The sequence below is a fragment of the Diadema setosum genome, unplaced genomic scaffold (genome assembly GCF_964275005.1).
Source record: "Diadema setosum unplaced genomic scaffold, eeDiaSeto1 scaffold_24, whole genome shotgun sequence".
In the NCBI taxonomy this organism is placed as follows: Eukaryota; Metazoa; Echinodermata; class Echinoidea; order Diadematoida; family Diadematidae; genus Diadema; species Diadema setosum.
The window spans coordinates 910,994-932,259 of NW_027307651.1; the positions used below are offsets into that span (position 1 = coordinate 910,994).

At 36.7% G+C, this 21,266-nt stretch overlaps 1 protein-coding gene across 1 annotated transcript; it reads left to right on the forward strand.

The window, feature by feature from the left end:
- Positions 1-17,359: 17,359 nt before the first annotated feature.
- LOC140245727 (protein rolling stone-like) lies at positions 17,360-20,625 on the forward strand. The gene is made up of 2 exons (XM_072325260.1): positions 17,360-17,441; positions 20,123-20,625. Exons 1-2 carry the CDS (start codon positions 17,360-17,362, stop codon positions 20,623-20,625), a joined length of 585 nt encoding a protein of 194 aa, XP_072181361.1.
- Positions 20,626-21,266: the final 641 nt, after the last annotated feature.

The window sequence follows — 21,266 nt, forward strand, 5'->3', positions numbered from 1 at the left end:
TCTTTTAAACTTCGATGCTGTCGTCGCTTGATAAGTGAATAATGGACAACAATACAGAGAATATAATTATACAAAATTATTGTTTGTTTTTATTGCAATGTACATTATTAGTTCCGCCTCTCGATACTTATATATGTTAAAGGTAATATAATCTATTTGTTTTCGGAAAGAGGTACTTAAAGTCAAGTGTTATTTCATTATGTTAGGAAAATCTACATTTTGAATTTTCTATGTTTTTATACCGTTGTCCATGTGTGACGTAATTGAATATCATAGTCTCCTCATGGAGAAATGGCGTCACCGAAACAGCACAATTTGTTAATATGTGTGGGAGAAGGTGATGGGAAGAGGAAAGTATCACAGATGGTTGTATGACTACTGCTAATGTGAAATGTTAAAGACAATGCCCACAATAAGTATTGGCGATTGGTATATTGGTTACTGACCAGACATTGACCTGCAATCTTAGGTTCTCTACATTCATACTTATGCACATCTGCTATGCCGCATACGCAACACAACGGAGTGTATAAGAAATGACATTATTATCAAATGAGAGTACTTCGATAACATTTCACAAATATACCACTTAACATTCATTTGAATAAGTCGTGGCAATTTCCTAACCTATGTAAATGCATGTTTCACTCTAATTACATGGTCTGTGCATGTACAGACCTCGTTCTCTTTGATTGGCATAATCATACATGAATGCATGGATGTCATCTTTGTTACCATGCATTCTTTTCGAACTTTTTCTTAGCAGGTCCCTTCAGTTCTTCTAAGTTTAAGTTCCCTTCATGTTTGTTACTCATCTACTTTATGCAAATCGTTTCATTCGTTACACTTGTTAAATCAATCAATGTTACACACATCTAAAGTCAGTATTGAGACACAGCAACCATCAGGATTGGCTCTCTGTGGAGATGACGGATGCCCCGATGCGTGGTTAGTCTGGGGCTGGTTACAATGCCAGGAGGAGGAGGAACTAGCCATGCGACTAGTTGAAAGCATGATAATAAGCTGAAAAAGACCAATGTTAGAATTTATTAATTTGCATAATTTTCTGATCATTATTGTCCGCTAATCAAAATGGTTGTCGGAATGCCATCCTGATTGTCCTCTATAGTCCATGGTTTTATCCCTCTGAGTGTGATCTTCGGATGTGCCCTCGCTGTCCTGCTATCGTCAGCATTTTCATTTTGCACCCTTTTCCAACTGATTCTCAGGCATGTCTCTCATCAATACACAAAATGATATACTGCCCCAAGGAACGACCATTATTCGCATACAATGTTCGCGCCTGACGCGGAAAGAATGCCAAATTGACCATATTTGCCTAAGCGCAATCTTTCCCAATCTTATTTGGGCCCTAGCGGATGCCAGCCCTTATAAGCGGCAGGAGATCCGGAATTTTAAGCTGATGCTTACTGTGTCTCTAATGTTGCAACTACCCGATTCATATTTGTGCTTTCATTGAGACCTGTAAGAGCAAGTTTTTTCTAGCGTAAATGACGTAGAAGGAATACATCAATATATAATTATCATCAAAAATTACTTTGAAGACAAGTTGTAATGGAGGCGTATACAGTGTATGTACATTTTCAGCTGATGATACCGTCTTGTTATTCATGATTCTCATTGGGATTCGGCAGACAGATGCCTTTAGAATTGGTTCCACACGATTGATATTTGATATTTATTTGTTTCTGCAATTTCATGACAAATGCATTACACAAACACATTTTTCTTTTGTACAATCATAGATTTTTTTTTAAAGAATGAATAGACTCGGTGAACACAAAATATTGACAATTCTTTAATACAAATTACACTGTACATTGATAATAAAGACAAATAATGTAAAAGTGCAATCTAAGGGGGGTAATTACAGAAAAGGCTGCATCCTAGAAAGCTTAAGCTTGAAAGCAGAAACAGCCCGGTTGACAAATATAGATGATGTTTATCGAGGGTATAAGTATTGGGGGTGAACGGAGCGTGGGGGCGGGGAGGGGGTGTGAGATAGATTGCATGTGCTGAGTTACTTACAAATATTTGCCCTCACCACACCATCAGAAATTCTGCACTCATCAGGCTCGTTCTTGTGCACAGTGATCTGCATTGTTTACTTACCATCATCTTGCAGGCCCATCAAAACTTTTAACACAGTAACGGTCTCTGTTATACTTGTAAAGGCCTATCGATATCCTAGACACAGTACCACCATGAGCCAATATCTCTGTGCTGAAAATGCAGGTTTCATTTCTTCCAAACGTGCAACATGAATCCTTTCAGATTTATTCTGCTTTCAAAGGGAGTACGCCTCAAATCCCATTTCTAATTGGCCATGAAACCAGTGCAAGCAGAAGTCTTGGAGATGATACGATATATGAGTGCCAGTAACGAACCCTGAGAGGCTATACGAAATTTATTATTTTTTTTCTTGGTTAATTCAGTTCACAATCATCAGACACTGTTTTCTCTGCATGCAGTAGTGCTTAATACTAACCATCCAGTGGACAAGACACGCCCATCTCAATCGTAGTGGTAATGTTGATAAGGAAAAGATAACTTAGGTTATCGAGGATTAGTCCTTATTGTTAATGACCACTCAGACAGTCAGATAACTTAATTAGCCGATATTGGGAGTCTTCTAGAAATTTCAAGAAATATGAATGATTGATATTCATTCTTTGTTCAATCTCTGAAAGCACTTTCAAAACACATTTTCACCATTTGTTAGGTATACATTGCTTTTCCCGTTCATTTTCACACTTTTAAGTATCAATTTCAAAGATTGTTATCAATTCAAATTCTTCACGAGAAGCACACGGAATGCAAATCCTAACTTCAAATTAGTCAATTGTCATCGTATGTTTTTTTTTTTTTTGTCACCCATTCTCAAAGACAATGCATTCAAAATCGTCAATTTTAATTGAAATTCATCCCGTCGCCCATCACCTGGAAAATGTAAGGATCAAACTTTTCTCTTTTCGCGCAATTTTTGATGAATTTTCCAAACATGGAATCGATCTTTTATTGTGAAGGTGAACCAATTCTAAGCAGACCTTATCAGAGAAGATTAAATATACACAGTAAAGACAATGTTGTGACAACATTTGGACTTGAGCTCTTTTATTTTCTGATCTTATGTTATTGCATCTTCTGTATGAAACAAACTTACTCAACATTGAAAACGGCAAAAAATGTCTTTTAATTTTACCTTACATTGAAACGGGCTTAAACTCTACACATGCAAAATTGTCTTAAATTAAATGATTCTAAAATTGTGGATCAATGTTTTCGTTTGCATGACAGTACATAAGCGTTTGTCTCCGTGTGTACTCTGATTAGGGTGTGTTTGTATTTGTGCATGTATGTGTACGTGTATTTATGTGTGTATGTGTGTGTGTAAATGTGAAAAAAAGTGAACGATTGCAGGAAAAATGAAATAACCAAGAAATCACAACAGAAAAGATATGAGATGAATTTGAAGGAAAATTTGACGAAAATGATCGCTTAAAGACGAAACTGTTTTAGCTATTTGATATGTGTGCAGCAAAATGTCTGAAAATGACTTAATTGAATAGACTTTGCTCGAAAATGGTCGAAAAAAAACAACGAATTTGAAACTAAGATTGCCACATTCCAGATTTCTCGGGACGAAATTAAACTACTAATGTATTAAATTCAATGACAGAAGTTTAAAAATGAAAGGAAAAAGCTCTATAGAAATTTCGAGTTTTGATAGGCGGCTATATCAGCGGCCATCTTGAAAATCTCAAAGATCTCTTGGATTCAAGAGTTACCTCATCGAAATTCTGAAATTTTGTGCCCCATTTACGATGTTGTCTCGTCAAAATTTCAAAGTACAATGATTACACCATGGGCAAAAAATATGCTCCAAAGCTGCCTGGTGTCGATGTTCCATCAGCAGTAGAAAGCCTTGACAGAACATGAGAGAAAACGAGGAAACCTCAATGTGAGGTACCTGTCAGAATGTGACTGAATGGGAAAGAGTGTATAAGCCAGTTCGGAGTCAGCTCATGAGCATACTTATGACTGACCTTTCTTTCTTTCTTTTTTCTCAGTCGGTAAGGGGTACGAAACCCGTTTTCAGAACGACGTTATAATGCATACGCTTTACGTAACAATTCCAGCAATCCTGTTCAAACAAAGAATGAAGTTGCGCTGACCAGATGACCAGAATAATCAGTTAGTTAACACTTGGGAAGTCGTCTATTTTATTATTTTGCATTGAATGTATTAACAATCTCCTTCAGTGATATTGATATTGAAAGTGATATATGTGATGTATACAATATATGAAGAGTTTGTTTGCAAAAACCGATAAGTCCATATTTGCCAAATGGAGATATTTGCGATTAAAGGTCAAGAAAAATAAAGAGAATAATAAGAAAAATTTTTGCTTCTTTTGACCACAACTTCAAAAATGTACCTTTATATGTAGTGACCAGTATATCATTTAAAAGGTATTATTTTGTACTTTATGACAGAGACTGTACTTCAAAATCTTCAAAATTGGACTTAGCAGTTCGGCCGTCAGATGGTAAAACGGTCTAACTCGAAAATTTGACTTTTTGAGTTAAGTTCACTTTCCGGGATATGTGAGGGTGCTCTTTCCAATGGTGCTATCGAGAAAATCCCATCATGTCTTGTTTTAGAGATAATTTCCGCTATCTTGGTACTTTTTTGTATTTTTCCTTCAGATTTGATGGTAAAACGGTCTATCTTTGAGTTAGCCCATTGTCGGTAATATCGTTTGGAGGTAAAACGAGCTATCTTTTACATAAACCTTTTAACCTTCTTAAGTGAGATTTTTTGATCATCGCTGTCAGATGGTAAAATGATCTATCTTCGAGTTAGACCAATTTACCACCTCACGGCCGCGCGCTGCTTGTATACGTGTGCGTACATCGTCTACAGGTAAAAATCTCTCGCGGGACTAAAATGTTGGAACAGTCGTTGAGTTGGAGACGTGGTGACTGAAAAGGGGACTATTTCCTCGAATGTAAGTAAATTAGTAAATAAATACATAGTTCTCTACTGCACTGCATAAGGGAACTTTTAAATTTGTTTTGATCTAACAGTTAGATATATAACTTTGATTTGAGATTTGGTATAAAATATCAAGGTTCAAGCGCTAGTAGAATCTAACGTATAGGCCGATGCCTTATGACTGCATTTCGCACCGATCCAGCGGGCATGCCTACCAACCCCCGGGCCGCCACCCGACCGTGCCGGCGGTGTGGAACACCGATTATTCCGTAAGGCACGTCTTGACACGGTGCGAAAAGAGGCCTTGCTTGAGGTTTACGTCTAGATTTAGGTGTCTTGTTCGATCTAAGGTTTCTAATCTATGGCCTCATCACATGCAGTTAGACTGAATCCTCGTCTAACGTTAGGTCTATGGGATCTAACGATTACACTCTCTTTAACTCTGGACATTAGCTATCGTTAGGGGTTAGAATGTGTTAACTGTTAGGTGAATTAGGGCTCTACGCCTGTTGGTGTTAAGTGTTATGCCAAAACAATTATTCAATCGAGCTAACCGTTAGGCCTTAATCACAATGAACTTAACACCTAACGTTAGCACATTAGCAGTTGTATACCGTAGACAGTACAGGCCCACCCTATTAGGCCTACTATTAACGTTAGATGTACACTGTATTTGTAGGGCTAACGTTAGAGCCAGGTCCAGGGCAAGAGACTGTGCATAGTCTATACAGAAGGTACCGTATAGCGTAGTGCTCTAACGCTAGATCTACTATTACTAACGTTTAGAGTCTAATCAAATATAGTACTCACCCTAGTTAGACCTGTATAATTATTATAAAATCTAACGAGTCTTAAGTAGAAATAGCTGGCGTCTAGTCAAAATCTGGGCCACTGATTCTACCTAACGTTAGAGGCTTCTAGTAACCTTACGCTAGTATATAATGGCAGTTTTATTGTAAGACCCAGCCTACCGTTAGATAGACCTAAGTTTAGACATCTAGACCCTCTTGAGGTTCTAAAATCTATGCATAAATGATACATATTATACATCTAACGTTAGGCTAACTTTGCTCCATAAAAGTAAGAGTTCACGTTAAATCTAACATTTCTAGATCTTGATCTGAATAGAATATCCTAACATTAGCTCTGAACGTTAGCACTAATTAATACTAGTCTCTAGAGTAGAGGTCTGCCAGATTGGAATGTCTTTTTTTTTTTGGGGGGGGGGGGTCAACAAAAGGGAAGTGAACTTTGCCTTTCTTCATCAGATGGAGGAAAATATATGACATGTTGGTCAGAAAAAAAAACCTGCACATTAAAGTGCTTAAAAAGAGAAAACTTCACAAAAGAACAGTTGCTGAATCTGAAAGGAAATAGCACAGAGCATGTTTTTTTTTTTCTAGTTTAAGATATATAAGACATCAGTAAAAGGTTCCAACCCAAACACCAAGTACAAGAAGTAGTGAAAAGAATATGATCTGGTCAAGATGTATGTTTTTCCAGTTGTTTTGTTTTGTTTTTTCTTTTTTCACATGTGCCATAATTGTCATGATGTTAGTAATACTAAATATAATTTATGTTAGCTATTCAGGGCCCCAGCAATGTATTCTGGTACTTGGGATAAGGGAAAGTATTAGAGGGAAGCATTACCCACATGTTTTGGAGAGGTGATTTTTTTTTCTTCACTGAGAGAGGAATGCTCAGTACAGATATCTTATCGCACTGGTCTGCAGAACACAAAAATAATATCAGACTAAAGGTAGAATTTTAAAATTCTGGCAGTCACCATTCTAATTTAGTTATACAGTGACGAAAGTTCAATGCAACAGCGTACAGTCATAATTAGCTAGGATATGTAACCAGAAACTGTGAAAAAGATAGAGATATTGAAATATCGCCTAAAGAGAAAATTTTGTTTTTCTAACTGGTGTAACGTTTGTGATGGTGGACACATAGCATACGTCACATTAAACAAATAGAGTTTATCAATGCAGTTAATGTAGTCAGTGCAATTTGTATTGTTGATTTTCAAAGTCTTTGGATGTATGTCACAGACATTTGTTCATGATAAAAAAAAATCACTGAGGACTCATTCTTTCATTTAAGAAGATTGCTTTCAGATGGAATTTTTGTTTTTGTTTTTAGATGTCCACAAATCGAGACTGAGGTTCTTTACCTTCCAAAACGAAATAAATAAAAAGCATTTTGATAACCAACAACATAGATGTCAAGTGCTGCTTTTCTAGTAAATGTGCGCTGATGGCAAATCATTATTAAAAAAAAAGAAAGAGAGAAATTGCTTCGTTTACTGTTTACTGTATTTCATTGTGTGTTGATATAGTCCGTAAACGCAGTTTGAGACGATGGTTGCGAGCGTGATGTGCACATTGTGTAATACGTTTTGTTGGTTGACTGGGAATTTAGAGTGTTTATGATAACTGAAATGATTTTTTTTTTTAATCACAAAGATGTGATAATATAGAACACACACGCAAAAAAAAAAAAAAAACCACAATCGAATTGCAAACAAACCATTTGTTACATGACTGTCTGCTCCAAGGTCATAGAACTTGGCCAAGGATAAATATTATAGACTCGATGATTTAACCGACTTAATGATGGGAAGGGGAAATGAGGCTGTTATTGCATTGTTCGCATTTCATTTCTACTTCCTTTTTACTTGTTGTTTTCTCTCTTTTTTTGAGGGTGATATTTGCCTTATTATTTCACACAAATATCTAGGATACATATATGATATTCTTATGTCGCCGAATAATTGTGCGTTCCAAACAACGCTCATGTAAACAATCAATCATAAAAGAAACATTTAGTAAGTTTTCTGCGGGAGGATAGATCAAAATTAAATGCAAACACCTCGCCTTAGAACATTACAAATGTAAAAGTGCTTTCGTGCCTATCCCTTGCAGGGCTGCGTTTCAGGGCCCGAGAATGCAAACTATATAGTATTGTATTGATAACCATGAATTCCCAAGCTTCTCGGGGGGGGGGGGGGGGGAGGTTGAGTATGCAGGATGGGAGATTTGGTACCGTAATTTTGCCAAGTAAAACGTGATTTGTTATCACGGTTTCCATGACAACCATTTCCAAACATAGTAAGCAATCTATATATAACTGGTATAAGCAGGTTTCATTGTTAAACAGATTAGTAAGATTAATACATTTCTCACACACACATACAAAAACATGTTTCAACACTTCTACGTTTTAAAATCATGAATATTTGAAATTTTCTGGGAGTGACCTAAATGATCAGTTGCCATGGTAACAACATTACTGACCAGCCCTCTTTGTATTTTTTTTTCTGGCAAATAAGCACATTTCAGTCATATCAAGGTGTCACAAAGGGTTTTTGCAGTCAGCTATCCAACCTGTCCATTGATTTCGCCGATTATGTAAGATAAGTATACCTACACGCACTATACCATGTACAATATATGTGGGCCTACGCTATACATTCGATTTTCCATTCAAAATGCGCGTCCAGTAAAAAATACATCGTCCCATTTAGGATAACATAAAACGAGTTATCTTTCGCCTTATCTTATAATTTCTTTGCTGCATAAGATATCAGAACATATATTATATTTCGAACAAATAAAAACGTTTGAATAGACTGATTTCGGTAGTTTAAAAAAAAACAACTGAAATATTGGTAGATTCTGCAAAGTAAAATTTTAAGTAAATCACGGTTTTATGTTTCATTGCGCCATATATGTGCGTGTAATATTCTACTTTCAAATGTATATTAGTTAGGTTCTACACTTTAAATGGAAGATAACACATTTCTAGTTTAAAAGGTACTTATAAACTATTATTTTTTTCGATAAAAAAGTAAAAATCTTGATTTTTTTTTTGATATTTTTTCAAATTTTTGGCTAAAAAAGGCATTTTTCGGCAAAAACGCGCTTGACATCCGGCCGTACGCTAAACTTCAGTATTTTTGCAAAACTTTCATCTGGGAAGAAAGACCACTTTAAAACCACAAGATAAAACGGTAAAATGGTCTAACTATAAAAGATAGACCATTTTACCATAGTATGGCAATAGTGTCTGTGGTCTATCTAGAAGATAGACCATTTTACCATCTTATGATGTGTAGCGGAGTGTATACATGTGCTGTGGTTAAACAGTCTATCTGCACAAAAATCTCATTTATTTTATAATTAAAACCCCAAATACGCACAAAATTCTTCAGTTATCAGTGTTTGATATGCTTCTTCTTGTCCCATTGCTAAAAAATGCATTATACCCATCTCGTAAAAAAGCTCAAACCTCTAAACTTTAAAGTCATTTTTCTCAGAACAGCAATTTTCGAGATAGACCGTTTTACCATCTGACGGCCGAGTTTTTGCGAACAAACTCTTCATATATTATTCATATATATATATATATATATATATATATATATTAGTGCTTCAAAATTGTCCTAAAATGCGAGTTATGAACAGAGACAAACAATGTAAAAGTGTTTAATCAGTATAATTGTGACAGTGCACCTCAAAACAAACAAAAAGTCGCCAGACATGAATTTTTAGTTAAGACCATATTCTGAAAAAGTTGACTTTAAGCTTTAAAATGATGTATAACTCAAATCAAATGGACTCTCCTAACCTATCTAAATATTGGAAAGAAAGCACAACCTCAGGAAAAGTGTGAACTGAGAAAAGAGGCTATGAAGTACAGTGCCTATTCAAGCGCTTAATACCAAACCGTGCTGGCTGTGCGATGAATGGGACAAAAAACAGGAAGTAAACCACCGGAGTAACAACAATGAAGGGATTATTAGATTAAACTGAAATTAGGCATGCCTCATTTACACATTCTGTCCATAATCAATGCCAACTTTCAAAGCAGTAGCATTATCCTTTCAAAAGTTAATAGAGTTGAAAGTGAAGAGTGTGGACAAGGTTTTTCAGAAATGAAAAAGGGATTCTGAAGACACACCTAATCACACTATTCTATCAAAAATGTTCGAGATAAGCTGCTTAAAAACACACTTTCCTGCCCGTTTTATGATACCAAATTCTAGCATAATGTAAAAGAAGACCCGCTTTTTCAGAAAATATGAAAAAGTCAAGTTCGGCTATGTTGACCCATTTTACTTGTTTTCAGTCCTCACGCAAAATCAGTGTGTGCGACTTTATGTTCGTTTTGAGGTGCACGGTCACAATTAATGATAAGTATTGTTAAATATGCAAAACGTGAACAATATTCTAATGAATTTTTTTCTAGAATAAACCGTCTACCTTTATCGTTAATTGAGAAAAGAAAATAGTGATATTCTTATTCTCGTGGCTTTATTGGGATACTTTATATGGTTGGATGTTTTGTGTAACAGCTGGACTAAACATATGCATCGAACGTGATAACTCCCTTTGTTTGATCTTTTTTTCAATCACTGCTCCACATGGTCAAGAGTGACTTTAAATGTGGAGCAACAAACAAAATGATAATAATGGTCAAAATGCTCAGCGCAGCATGTTTCCTGCAAACAGTGCTGTCGTTGCCGCCGGTAGCATAAACCCCTTTCATACCGGACGCTGAAGAGTGGATGACGTCCAGAGGCCGACCACTGTTCACCCTAGACCACTGTTGGTGAATGAAACGTAACCTGAAAGAGACATCCTGGTGAGCAGTTTAGACGATAAGCATGATAAGTGTGGACGAACAGTGGACGAACAGTGGAGAACACTGCTTGTCGTTCCGGAATGAAAGGTCTCCGCATGAACACCCAGGACGTCGACAGGAACCAGAAATCCTAGAACGTGGCCGTTAGCGCGTACTTTGTATCACTTACCTACGCTGGAAAAAAAAAAAAACAACCAAATAGACAAATCAACAAACAAACATCTTACACACAATTTAGTGCACAGTATGCATGAAATAATAGCGTATATAGACAATGAAAATAAAATCAGTGATGACGCTATTGATAATTTAATAATCAAGAAGTTTGATTTTCACCTTTTAATGTTTAAGGCTCTACTTCATATTTTGAATTGATTTTCAGGGTATAATGAGCTGCATTACCAACAAAGGGATTTTATTTGAAGAATTCACTATATAGCCGAGGTATACAGAGCTCACTTGAACGCACTCAAGCATACTATAAAACTGTATGAAAACTGTATAAAACTGTAACTGCATAGTATAAAGCTGTGCTCTACCAGAACCTCGTGTTAATACTGGAATCAAAACCGAGACGTTCTGTTTAGAGTGCGCTCGGCTGACGTCAGGAGGAGTTTGGTGTGAAAGCGGTAATAGAGTAACACAGCGTTACATACAACCTAGAGAAGTACAGGTGTATAGTAGGATATACTGTGGGACGCACCATATCCTCTTGTTTTACCAAAGTAGGGTAATAAAGTAGATCTTCATAATGACATCGCAAGGAAGTCCAGTATTTGGGGACTCATCACCGACCATGCAGACGACCACAAATAGTCAAGATGAGATCAGAAAGTGGTATTCCGTCCAATGGACGGACTTCGAACTTTGTTGCAGACGACTTAGGGACGTGTCCACGCCACACGTGAGTATGAGGTGGTAGCTGTTATAGAACTACAATGATTAAACTCTACAATGAAAACATGAATTTTATCAGCTAAATTTCACAAAAAAACGAATATTGTTTCTCATTTTGATGTTGAAGACGGAACGTATACAGTAAGAGAATTAAAGTTAAAGAATCGTGAAAACGACTGCTAAATGACAAGCATATAACTTTGAGGCATGCTGGATAGCGCTGATGTTCTATTATTGTAAGTGATAACTTTTGTTTACTGAGCTATTATACTGTTGATCACAGTGATGAACACTTCAAAGCTGGAAGTGTCTTTACATGTCTTTATCGATGTTTCGTGTTATTTTCATGATTCCACGTTTCTGAATTGTCTTTTAATTTACTTAGCTACAATGAATAACTGTTGGGTGTTTTTCATGTTAATATGAGTAGAAGTAATGAATTTGTACTTTTGCCTATGGATATAGCTGGAATTGATGCATGGGGAAGCTAAAGAGAAATGCGATGCTCTTGAATATGGTTTCAGGAAAACATTTAGATAACTAGGCTTTGTTGATGTCCCGTGATCGGATGCTGATGAGGAAATAACACTTTTCATATTTTTTTCCCCTCATCGAAAGTATTTTCTTGGTTTCCAGCCATATTTGTAGCGGATAGTGAAGCTGTTGTTATTGTCTAGAAAGCTGGAATGATTAATCTGGCGTTATTTCACTGATATTTCATTTCGTTATTCTTCTTATAGCATTTTGCTGTATTTAACTACATGGATTATCGTTATAACAGGAGTCGCCTGCATCTTGAAGTGCCCTGAGAAAGCAATATTCATATATCAATTATTCATAATTCCTTACCATGGACTCAGAAAGATGATATTAAATCATCAACAAATTTTATAGAAATGATACACGAAGCGGCTAAATTTATAAATGCTTCGGTTTTCACAATATGTAACATGCATGTTTTGTGTATTTTTGAAAATGTGTATCCTTTTGGCACACATTGATGGGTTCATCACACATATCCAGACATCCAGTTTGAAGTTTCGATAAAAAAGCAATCATATATATGAATATATATATATATATATATATATATATATGAATATATATATATATATATATATATATATATATATATATGAATATGTGTATATTCCCGTGGATATGTTACTTTTCTAAGTACTTTTGTTTCAATCAGATTTTGAATAACGGTAACAGTAAAAGGGTAACAGATTGGGGGTATAAGCAACTAGAACATTCCAAGACAATTATCTTAACCTTGGTATGGTGATTAGATTCAGTTTTTTTTTTTTTTTTTTTTTTTTTCATAGTGCTTCCCACTTTCTAAACGTTTCATGCACAGTCTATGGTGGCTTGGTAAGCCATACTGACGTTGTCATTTGCTACGCTTTCCAAAAATGGAACTGTGGCTGATTTATTTATTTTTTAATCTAAAGTTCATAAAGATCTGAACTTTTTTGTAATGCGACACACAGGCAGCTCAATATTGTATACAGTCATGTTTAGATGTGAACAAATACGTATAATATCATTGATAAACATTTGTCATTTGAACAAAACAATCAGCACTATAACGAAATAACTTTTCACTTGTACTGTCCATGCTAAATGTTGACGCATAATAATAACCATGAGTATTACTGTGAAAATGCTTGAAAACATGGCATGGCTTTGGCCTTTCACAACCATGTCAATTAATGTTTGCAATTTGACATTGATGATGGACTGTTAAACATTTCCAGACATTAGTTTGGAGTTTTGGTCTATATCTTTTTTAAACAGAGTTTTCTAGTATTGCTTCCGTGGCAATGACTCGTTTTCGAAGTAAGTTTTCGCATGAAGGTGTGTGTGGATAGGTCACGGTTTGTCATCAAAAAAATTTTAAGATTGATTTAATGTACAGCTACTTAAATTTCGATTGTTAAAATCAGTTCTAAAGCAGAGCCTGCTATTTTTAACAACCTATCATCAGTAGTAAAAGTGATAAAAGTAACATTAGCGGATTACATTTTACTCTGTATCATCATAATCATTGTCTATAATGTCATAGTCATCAATATCGAAATCAGTAGTAGAAACCGTAAATGAAATGTCACTGTCATGCTTACTGTACATTGTCCGTCTGTCTGTAAGTTTTCAAGGGAACTGTAAAATATTTGAATGAAACTTAAAGAAAAAGTTGAAGTTGACATAAGGAACAGATGTTTAAATTTCGGTAGTGATCGGATGAAAGACACCTTCTTATAATTTTTTAAAGGATATGAATCATTGGCATTACTCTCTTTAAAAAGAAACGAGTGAAAATATTAACTTGAAAGGTGAATACGAAAAAAGAAAGAAAGAATTTAGAGTGAAATTGGAGTGAATTTTGAATAAAAACGTTGTATTTTCACTCGTTTTAAAGTGACCTCAGGGATCACTCTAAATATTCGAGTAAACACTGAGGTCACTCTAAAATGAGTGAAAATGAACATTTTTCACTCAAAATGCACTCCAATTTCACTCTAAAATTCACTCTTTTTTTTGCATTTACTCCTTCAAGTGTAAATATTTTCAATCAATTTTCTTTTTTTTTCTTTTTCTTTCTTTCTTTTTTTTTTTTTTTTTTTTTTTTTTTAGAGAGAGAGAGTAGGGTCAACAAACGAGGGAGTTCCAGGTGCGCGTATTGAGGTGTGCACACGCGCACTGCATGAAATAGCTAATTGAAGCTAGCCGCCCAATGACGAAGTCTGGCTTCTCTATCATGGGGAAATAAAAGTGATATCTATAAAATAATGCGTGTATGGGTCCATAGAAAGGAGGTAGTTGGCGGAGGTATCCGCTCTCCGAGTGTTTCCAGCTGAAATATGGATTGATTATTGCTAATAAATTATGACAGAACAAAAATGCAATCCTTTGGTAGCTGTTACGAATCTCCTTTCAAGCTCTCTCATGGTTGGATATTGAATGTTGTCCATGTATCATGCAAAAAATCGCCGAGTGAGACAGTGAGACTGAAGTCTTTAAAAATCTCTGAGCAGAGTTTGAGAAGACACATCCCTTCCACTTTGAAAAATTCATTACTTGGAATAAAAATTAATAAGTTGATCTACTTGGACATGAAACCCGAAAGGCACTGAATCTTTGTTTTATGTTTTTTTTTTTTTTTTTTACGTTATAAAACGTGTTTTAACTCTGCGACACTGCACACGTGAAATAATATTTAAACATAATGTGCCTAGAAATAGTGGATCACTTTGTTTTGCTGGTTAGGGTGTGTTTGTCTGTGAGTATGTGAGTATGTGTATCTTTTTTTTTTTTTTTGAGGAGGCTTTCATGTCACGCTGTTCTTCCATTCGGTTGCCTTGCACGATTAAGCAGAAGATTTTTTTTTTTTCGTTTGATAACTTTGATTTAGTTGAATATGTTAGTATTCGTTTCATTTTGAAAACTATGGTGACATCAAACATAATTCCAATAAAAATATCATTGTGAAAAAGTATGTGGTAGGAAACACGTGTGTGTGTGTGTGTTAATCTTAAATGAGGAAGAGGTGAACAGTTGCAGGAAATGAAATAACCAAGAAATCCAATATAGGAAAGATATGAGAAAAATTTGAAAGAAGAATTCATCGAAATGATCGCTAAAAGACGTACTGCTTTTGCTCTTATATGTGCAACGAGTGTGACGGACGAATAAGAATTCGAAATTACGAAAATGTGTGACAAATGACTGAATTGAAGAGTCTTTGTTCGAAAATGATCGACAAAAGACGATTTTGAATCTAGCATTAGCATATTCCAAATTTCTCTGGGAGAAATTGAACTACAAATCTATTGAACTTAATGAAATAGGTTTAAGAATGAACGGTAAAAACTATTGTATCTTTTTATCATCTTTCTGTTCTCCCTATCTAACTTTCAGCCACGATTACCATTCTGGTTGTACGCCCTCTATCGGTTCGCACTCGCCGCCTATTTCTTCTCGATTTGGATAACTTACGTCGTTATACTTGTAACGAAGGCAGCGGACCCGAAGTTCCTCGTTTACCTCGACTTCTGGGCGTTTCTTACCGCAACATGCTATGTTTGTTTTGCCTTCTTGAATGCTGCATTGGACTTTGTAAAGAGCAGGAGGAATGCAGCGCTTAAAGGTACAATTATTGTAATATGGTTGGAGTCGAATAGGGCTGCGGAAGGAGGAAACTAACACGAAAGCGATCGAGCGAGAGGACCTCAAAAGCCCAATTTAGAGACGCATTCCACTGTTGTGCTTAGTTTCTTCTCAAAGGTTATTCTTGGCATGCAGGGTCGTTGACACCTGCAGCTTGAGACTTGCCAGTATTTACCCCTGTTTTTTGTTTGTTTGTTTGTTTGTTTGATTGATTTGATTTGTTTAATCCCAAGACACCGTTCAGCACTGATTGTGATGACTTTACTAATTCTAGTGAATTATAAAACTTTGCTGTGCTTTGTCATAATGCTCAAGAGAATAAACACACACACAAGCATACAAAATTATGATGTCAATAAAGAAATACAATGTACTACCATACTTTTAAAATGTTTCTGTAATGTTCTAATTATAACGCTACTGTCTAGGGGAAGTACTATGATAATCGTGAATTCGGTTACACTATAATTTCACTCCTTCTAAAGCACTCACAGATTCAAATATTTTCTTACCACATTTCTCTCACATAGCTTCCTTTAATATAGTATCAGGAACATGCAGAGCACATTTTTCACCGTGGAAACATTTGTAAACAATGCCTTTACACCCACATCTTCAAAACTCTTTTGTGCTCATGTTCTCTTGCAGGACCACGAATTGAGATCAGTTAAGATTTTACACGATGTAAATAGTCACTACAACTAGAAAGGCACTCAGAGAGCGGAGACCTCCGCCAAGCAGCTCATTTCCACCCGTACAGGCATGCTGAAACTCGCTCAGTTTCCCAATATAGAATCATTTTGCTTACGTCATCAGCTTCTAGCCGCGCGGTCCCTCGCCCCATCATAGCATGCGCACGCGTTGTAGAGCGCGTATGGAAACCTTAACAAGAAATATACGTGCATCTTGAACTCGCAAGTTCATTGACTGTATATGCAAAAACATCAAAAATCCTTCAATAAATTCACAAAAATTGCCAGATAACCATCAAAACTGAATTTTTTGTTTCTTATGTCATCATCGACATTTCCTGCAAGTTTCATTCAAATCCGCTCGCTACTTTTTGAGTTATTTTGCACACGGACAAAGAAACAAACGCCGAAGAAAACATAACCTCCTCCCTTGGCAGAGGTAGATAATTTGAAAAGAAAACGGGGAGCAAAGACCTCCGCCAAGTCAGGAACTCATTTCCACCCTTAAACGCGTGCAATATCCCAGAAAATGGAGCCTTTTGTTTATGTCATTGCACGGCGCCTCGCCCGAGCAAAGCACGCGCTTTAGTGCTCGTATGTAAACCTTTAGTACGCCCAGCTTGGACCCCAGGTTCGTTGACCTTATGATGGCAAAAGATGAAAAATCGTTCAAAAATCCATAAAAATTAAAGGACCAGTTGATACCAAAATTATGTGAGGTGGTCCTTGTGTCAATATCGACATTTTATGCAAGTTTCATTTTAATCCGTACAAAACTTTTTGAGTTATTTTGCAAACAGACCAACCAAATCCGATGACACTTAACCTCCTCCTTCCATGCGTGGCGGAGGTAATAATGATATATGGACTTGCCTTGAGGGGATACGACATTTCTTGCCTGAAGTAGAATTATATTGCCCGAGTCGAAGACGATGGTAAACAGTTCTAGTGACGGCAATCCCCCGAAGGTCCATATCGGTATTATGGGAATTTGCCCTCTGTCGCGAAACCCAGGTATGCGGCGCGCGTAGAAACAGCCAGCTCACACAGAAATGGCGCGTTTACACCGGGCACGGTATGAGCAACGGGCCGGGTTTTTGCTATGGTACGCCAAATGGAACCATGTTTTGGTTCTGTTAAAAAATCGCACAAAATGTTTCCCTTATGTCAAAATCAAGATGACCAAAATCAACAATAGAAGATTAATATTGTAAGAAAATTATTAGCGGGGAAGTGATATTGTAAAAGAGCCAGACATGGTCCTTTTGGTGCACCATAGCGAAAACCCCGTTCCTTGACCCGTGCCGGATTTGGTGTATTTAAAATGAGCTTAACAGCGACCGTCCTTTAATTTTACTTGTTAACCTACTTGGGTATTTGCTCTTCGTCGCGAAACCACTCAGCGAGAATCTGTCATCAACAGCAAATTTTCCCCACTGGGAGCGTGAAGTGCCCGGATGCTATAGGCTATTCCCCTCGTTTTTTAACACGCAAATCCCATAGGCGTTTGCCAAAAGGGGAAAAATTCACCCCTCTTCGCCCTGCTGGCGCGCAATTCCGCGTGTAATGACGAGGGTAATACATTTTTGTAGAGCCCCAGTTCAGATGTTTAACCCTATTCTAACTGCGCGCCACGATTTCGCAACGCGCAAAGCTTTTGCCGCGTCGTTTCACGACTTTTTTCATTGAAGTCTCCCGCATATTTTGAGACCAAATTTGCGACGTCCGGGTACACCGTTTTGAAGTTACGTAATGTTTTGCATATGCATGTCAACCAAAAAACAGCTCAAATTCATGATATCGTGTGCAAATCCAATGCAAATTGTGTTTTTTGGTTAAATTGATATACATTAGATTATTTCAACTTTTAACCATTGAAATTAATTGATTCTAGTGTAGATAAGCCTGAAAGAGTGCCTGCAACAAGTTTTGGCAAAAAAAACAATAGAAAACAAAAGGTTGAAAAAACAATAATATACATAAGAAATTAAGAAAACAATAAAAAACAAAGAAATTAATTTCAATTGAGCTATTTTTTTTATACGAAAATTGTTTGAAGTGTCTTGAGGAATTCTGACACAAACATTTAGCAATCCTCCAGTCTTTTTAATGGAGTTATAGGTAAAAATATGATTTCATGCACAAATTTGCATAATTAATTTATTAAAAATAGAAAGGCAATATTTTTCTATTGTATGACGATGTAATCTTGTAGTTGACATCCAGCTCTATCTTCAGGCAAAATTTCGGGGCAATCGCGCGATCGGCGGCCGAGATCTGAAGGGGGGGTCAAATTGACCCCCCCCCCCCCCTCAGTAAAAACTTGGTCTCAAATAGCCCAGTTAGAATAGGGTTAATACGGGTAATGATAATAATTAGATCTGCACCATGAGACGAAACGTAGTACAGCGTAGTACAACTTACAACAGCGTGCCAGGTCAAGCGGCCTTGTTCAACGAACCCTGCTGGAATGCGACTCCTGAGCTGTATCCTCCTTGTGTGTATTGCGTACATCTCCGACAGATTTCACACTATCCCACCTCTTAAATCATGTACTTATAACCATACTTTTACGCCATAAATCTACACAATTTACCTTCATACCATTTGAATCATTTTATAATCTCAGTCGTTTTGCCATGCAATGTCCTTCACTTGTTACCTCTGCCAAGGGAGAAGGAGGTTAAGTATTCATGGGCGTTAGTTTGTCTGTTTGCAAAATAATTCAAAAAGTTGTGTACGATTAGAATGAAACTTGCATGAAAAGTCGATGTTTGCACAAGTAACACCTCGTTCAATTTTGGTTGTGAACCGGGATTCTTTTTTTTTTTCCAATTTTGAAAAATTTGTGTTTTTCTGGCATATAAGATCAACAAACTTAGGGTTGAAGCTGTGCCTACTGGAGGTTTACATACGCGAACTAAAGCGCGTGCTCCATGTTCGCCGGGCAAGGCGCCGTGCAATGACGTAAACAAAAGGCTTTGATTTTTGGGAAATTGCACGCGTGTAAGGGTAGAAATGAGTTGCTGGCTTGGCGGAGGTCTGTGCTCTCTAAGTGCTTTTCTAGTTAGTAATGTGCTTTTGATAGTAACATTTATTTGACTTTTTGTTTTGTTTTGGTAAGTTCCTCCCAATAACAGTAGGGTCTACATAGATATTTTTACTTCATAATTCCATAAGTCTGATTTATACTGGGACCTGCGGCTGAACAAGCTTGCTTTTACGTAGGCCCCATCATATTTCGCAAACTATGACCATAGATCAACTCTAAACAGACCCTTGTGTTTATACTCAGACAAACTGTTGTACATTCCAATGAAGTTTATTTATTCAGTTAATGATTTTGAATTCCCTAATTGTAGTTTTTCTGTTCTATTTAAGTGGAAAATAAAATAATTTGAAATCAAAATTGAAATCATTCAGCTAACTTTTACTCCGGCTACTTTCTCAGAAAGGTAAGTCAAGTGCTCTTTTATTATGCTAGAAAATATGTTATATTTTCTTTGCATTTTCTATTTATTTCATTGCCCATAAAAATGACGTCATGTAATGTAGTCGTTGTCGTATCCAGAGATGACGGCACCGATATTAAAAAATCCCAAACTTTTGAGTCGATCGTTCGATTTCCCTCATACTTCTCTGATGTGTTCTACTAATATTGTTGCTTTCACTCAATCCACATTCATATTTTTCAGATAAGTTTCGGTACCAGATTCAATGGTTTCTCTTCAACATCACAACCACTCCTTGCATCTTCCTATCCGTTTTCGACTGGTGGTTTTGGTTCTATTCAACAACGAAAAGAGTGCCGACCCTGTTTTCAGTCAGCAATCTTCACCTTCCCACCGCCATCTGCCTGATCGAAATCTTCGTCACCCTGATCGTCGTCCACTTTGTACACGTGGTCTACCCAATGCTGTACCTGATCATGTACTTCTTCTTCGCTGTTATCTACTGGGCGGCTGGGGGAACGGACATGTTCGGAAACAACTACATTTTTTTCTTGCTCGACTTCGGAAACTATCCCTACATCGCGGCCGCGACTGTGGTGGCCGGATTCTGTGCAACGCTGCTGTTTCAGGCTATTTTGAAAGGGTTGTACGCCATCCGTGTCCGGTGTATGGATAGTAACAGAACAGGAGACGTTTCCCCTACAGATGAGGTGTCAGTTGTTGAGCTCGGATCAATGAGCATGTAGTTATCATACTAGCGCCCTCGCCGTTCAAAAAATATTCATGACTTGAAGAAAAAAACTGTTCAATATATGCACGGCAAAAACATGAACATGTTACTGTGCTAACATATCACTGTTTTTTTTTTGTTTTTTTTTATGCCTCCACCACGAAGTGGTGAAACTTGTGTATGGAGCTATGTATATATGAGTATACGGAGCTGTGCCTAGGAAATTCAGGGTGCGCAATGGTTCTGTAAGGCAAGACTTAGGCCATGGCGTCAAGGGTTTAAGTGACAATGATAAGATGTCACTATTTTTCTCATATTTTGAAAATAGCTCAAAGTACTGCCAAAAAAAAAAATACCAGTTAGTGATTGTTTGAAGTAGATTATGGGCCATCACAATCACTGGGGGGGGGGGGACAAGGGTTAAAAGTCAAGTAAACATGCTCAAATACCTAGATACTTGCTCTGAAACAATTTAGTTATCAAATGAAATCTGGCTGAAGGAACACTTAACACATTTGGAGAGTAATGGAGGCATATCAGTCGCCATATAGTGGACATTTGATTAAAATAATCTATTGACAATAGATTAGTCTATTGATTATAATGTACGAAACAATAACAAAAAAGAATACTTAAAGATCAATTAGTATATGTTAC

Coding starts and splice junctions, on each gene's coding strand:
- LOC140245727 (XM_072325260.1), top strand. CDS start 17,360: ATGGTAAACAGTTCTAGTGACGGCAATCCCCCGAAGGTCCATATCGGT. Junction 17,442..20,122: donor CCCTCTGTCGCGAAACCCAG/GTATGCGGCGCG, acceptor CATATTTTTCAG/ATAAGTTTCGGTACCAGATT.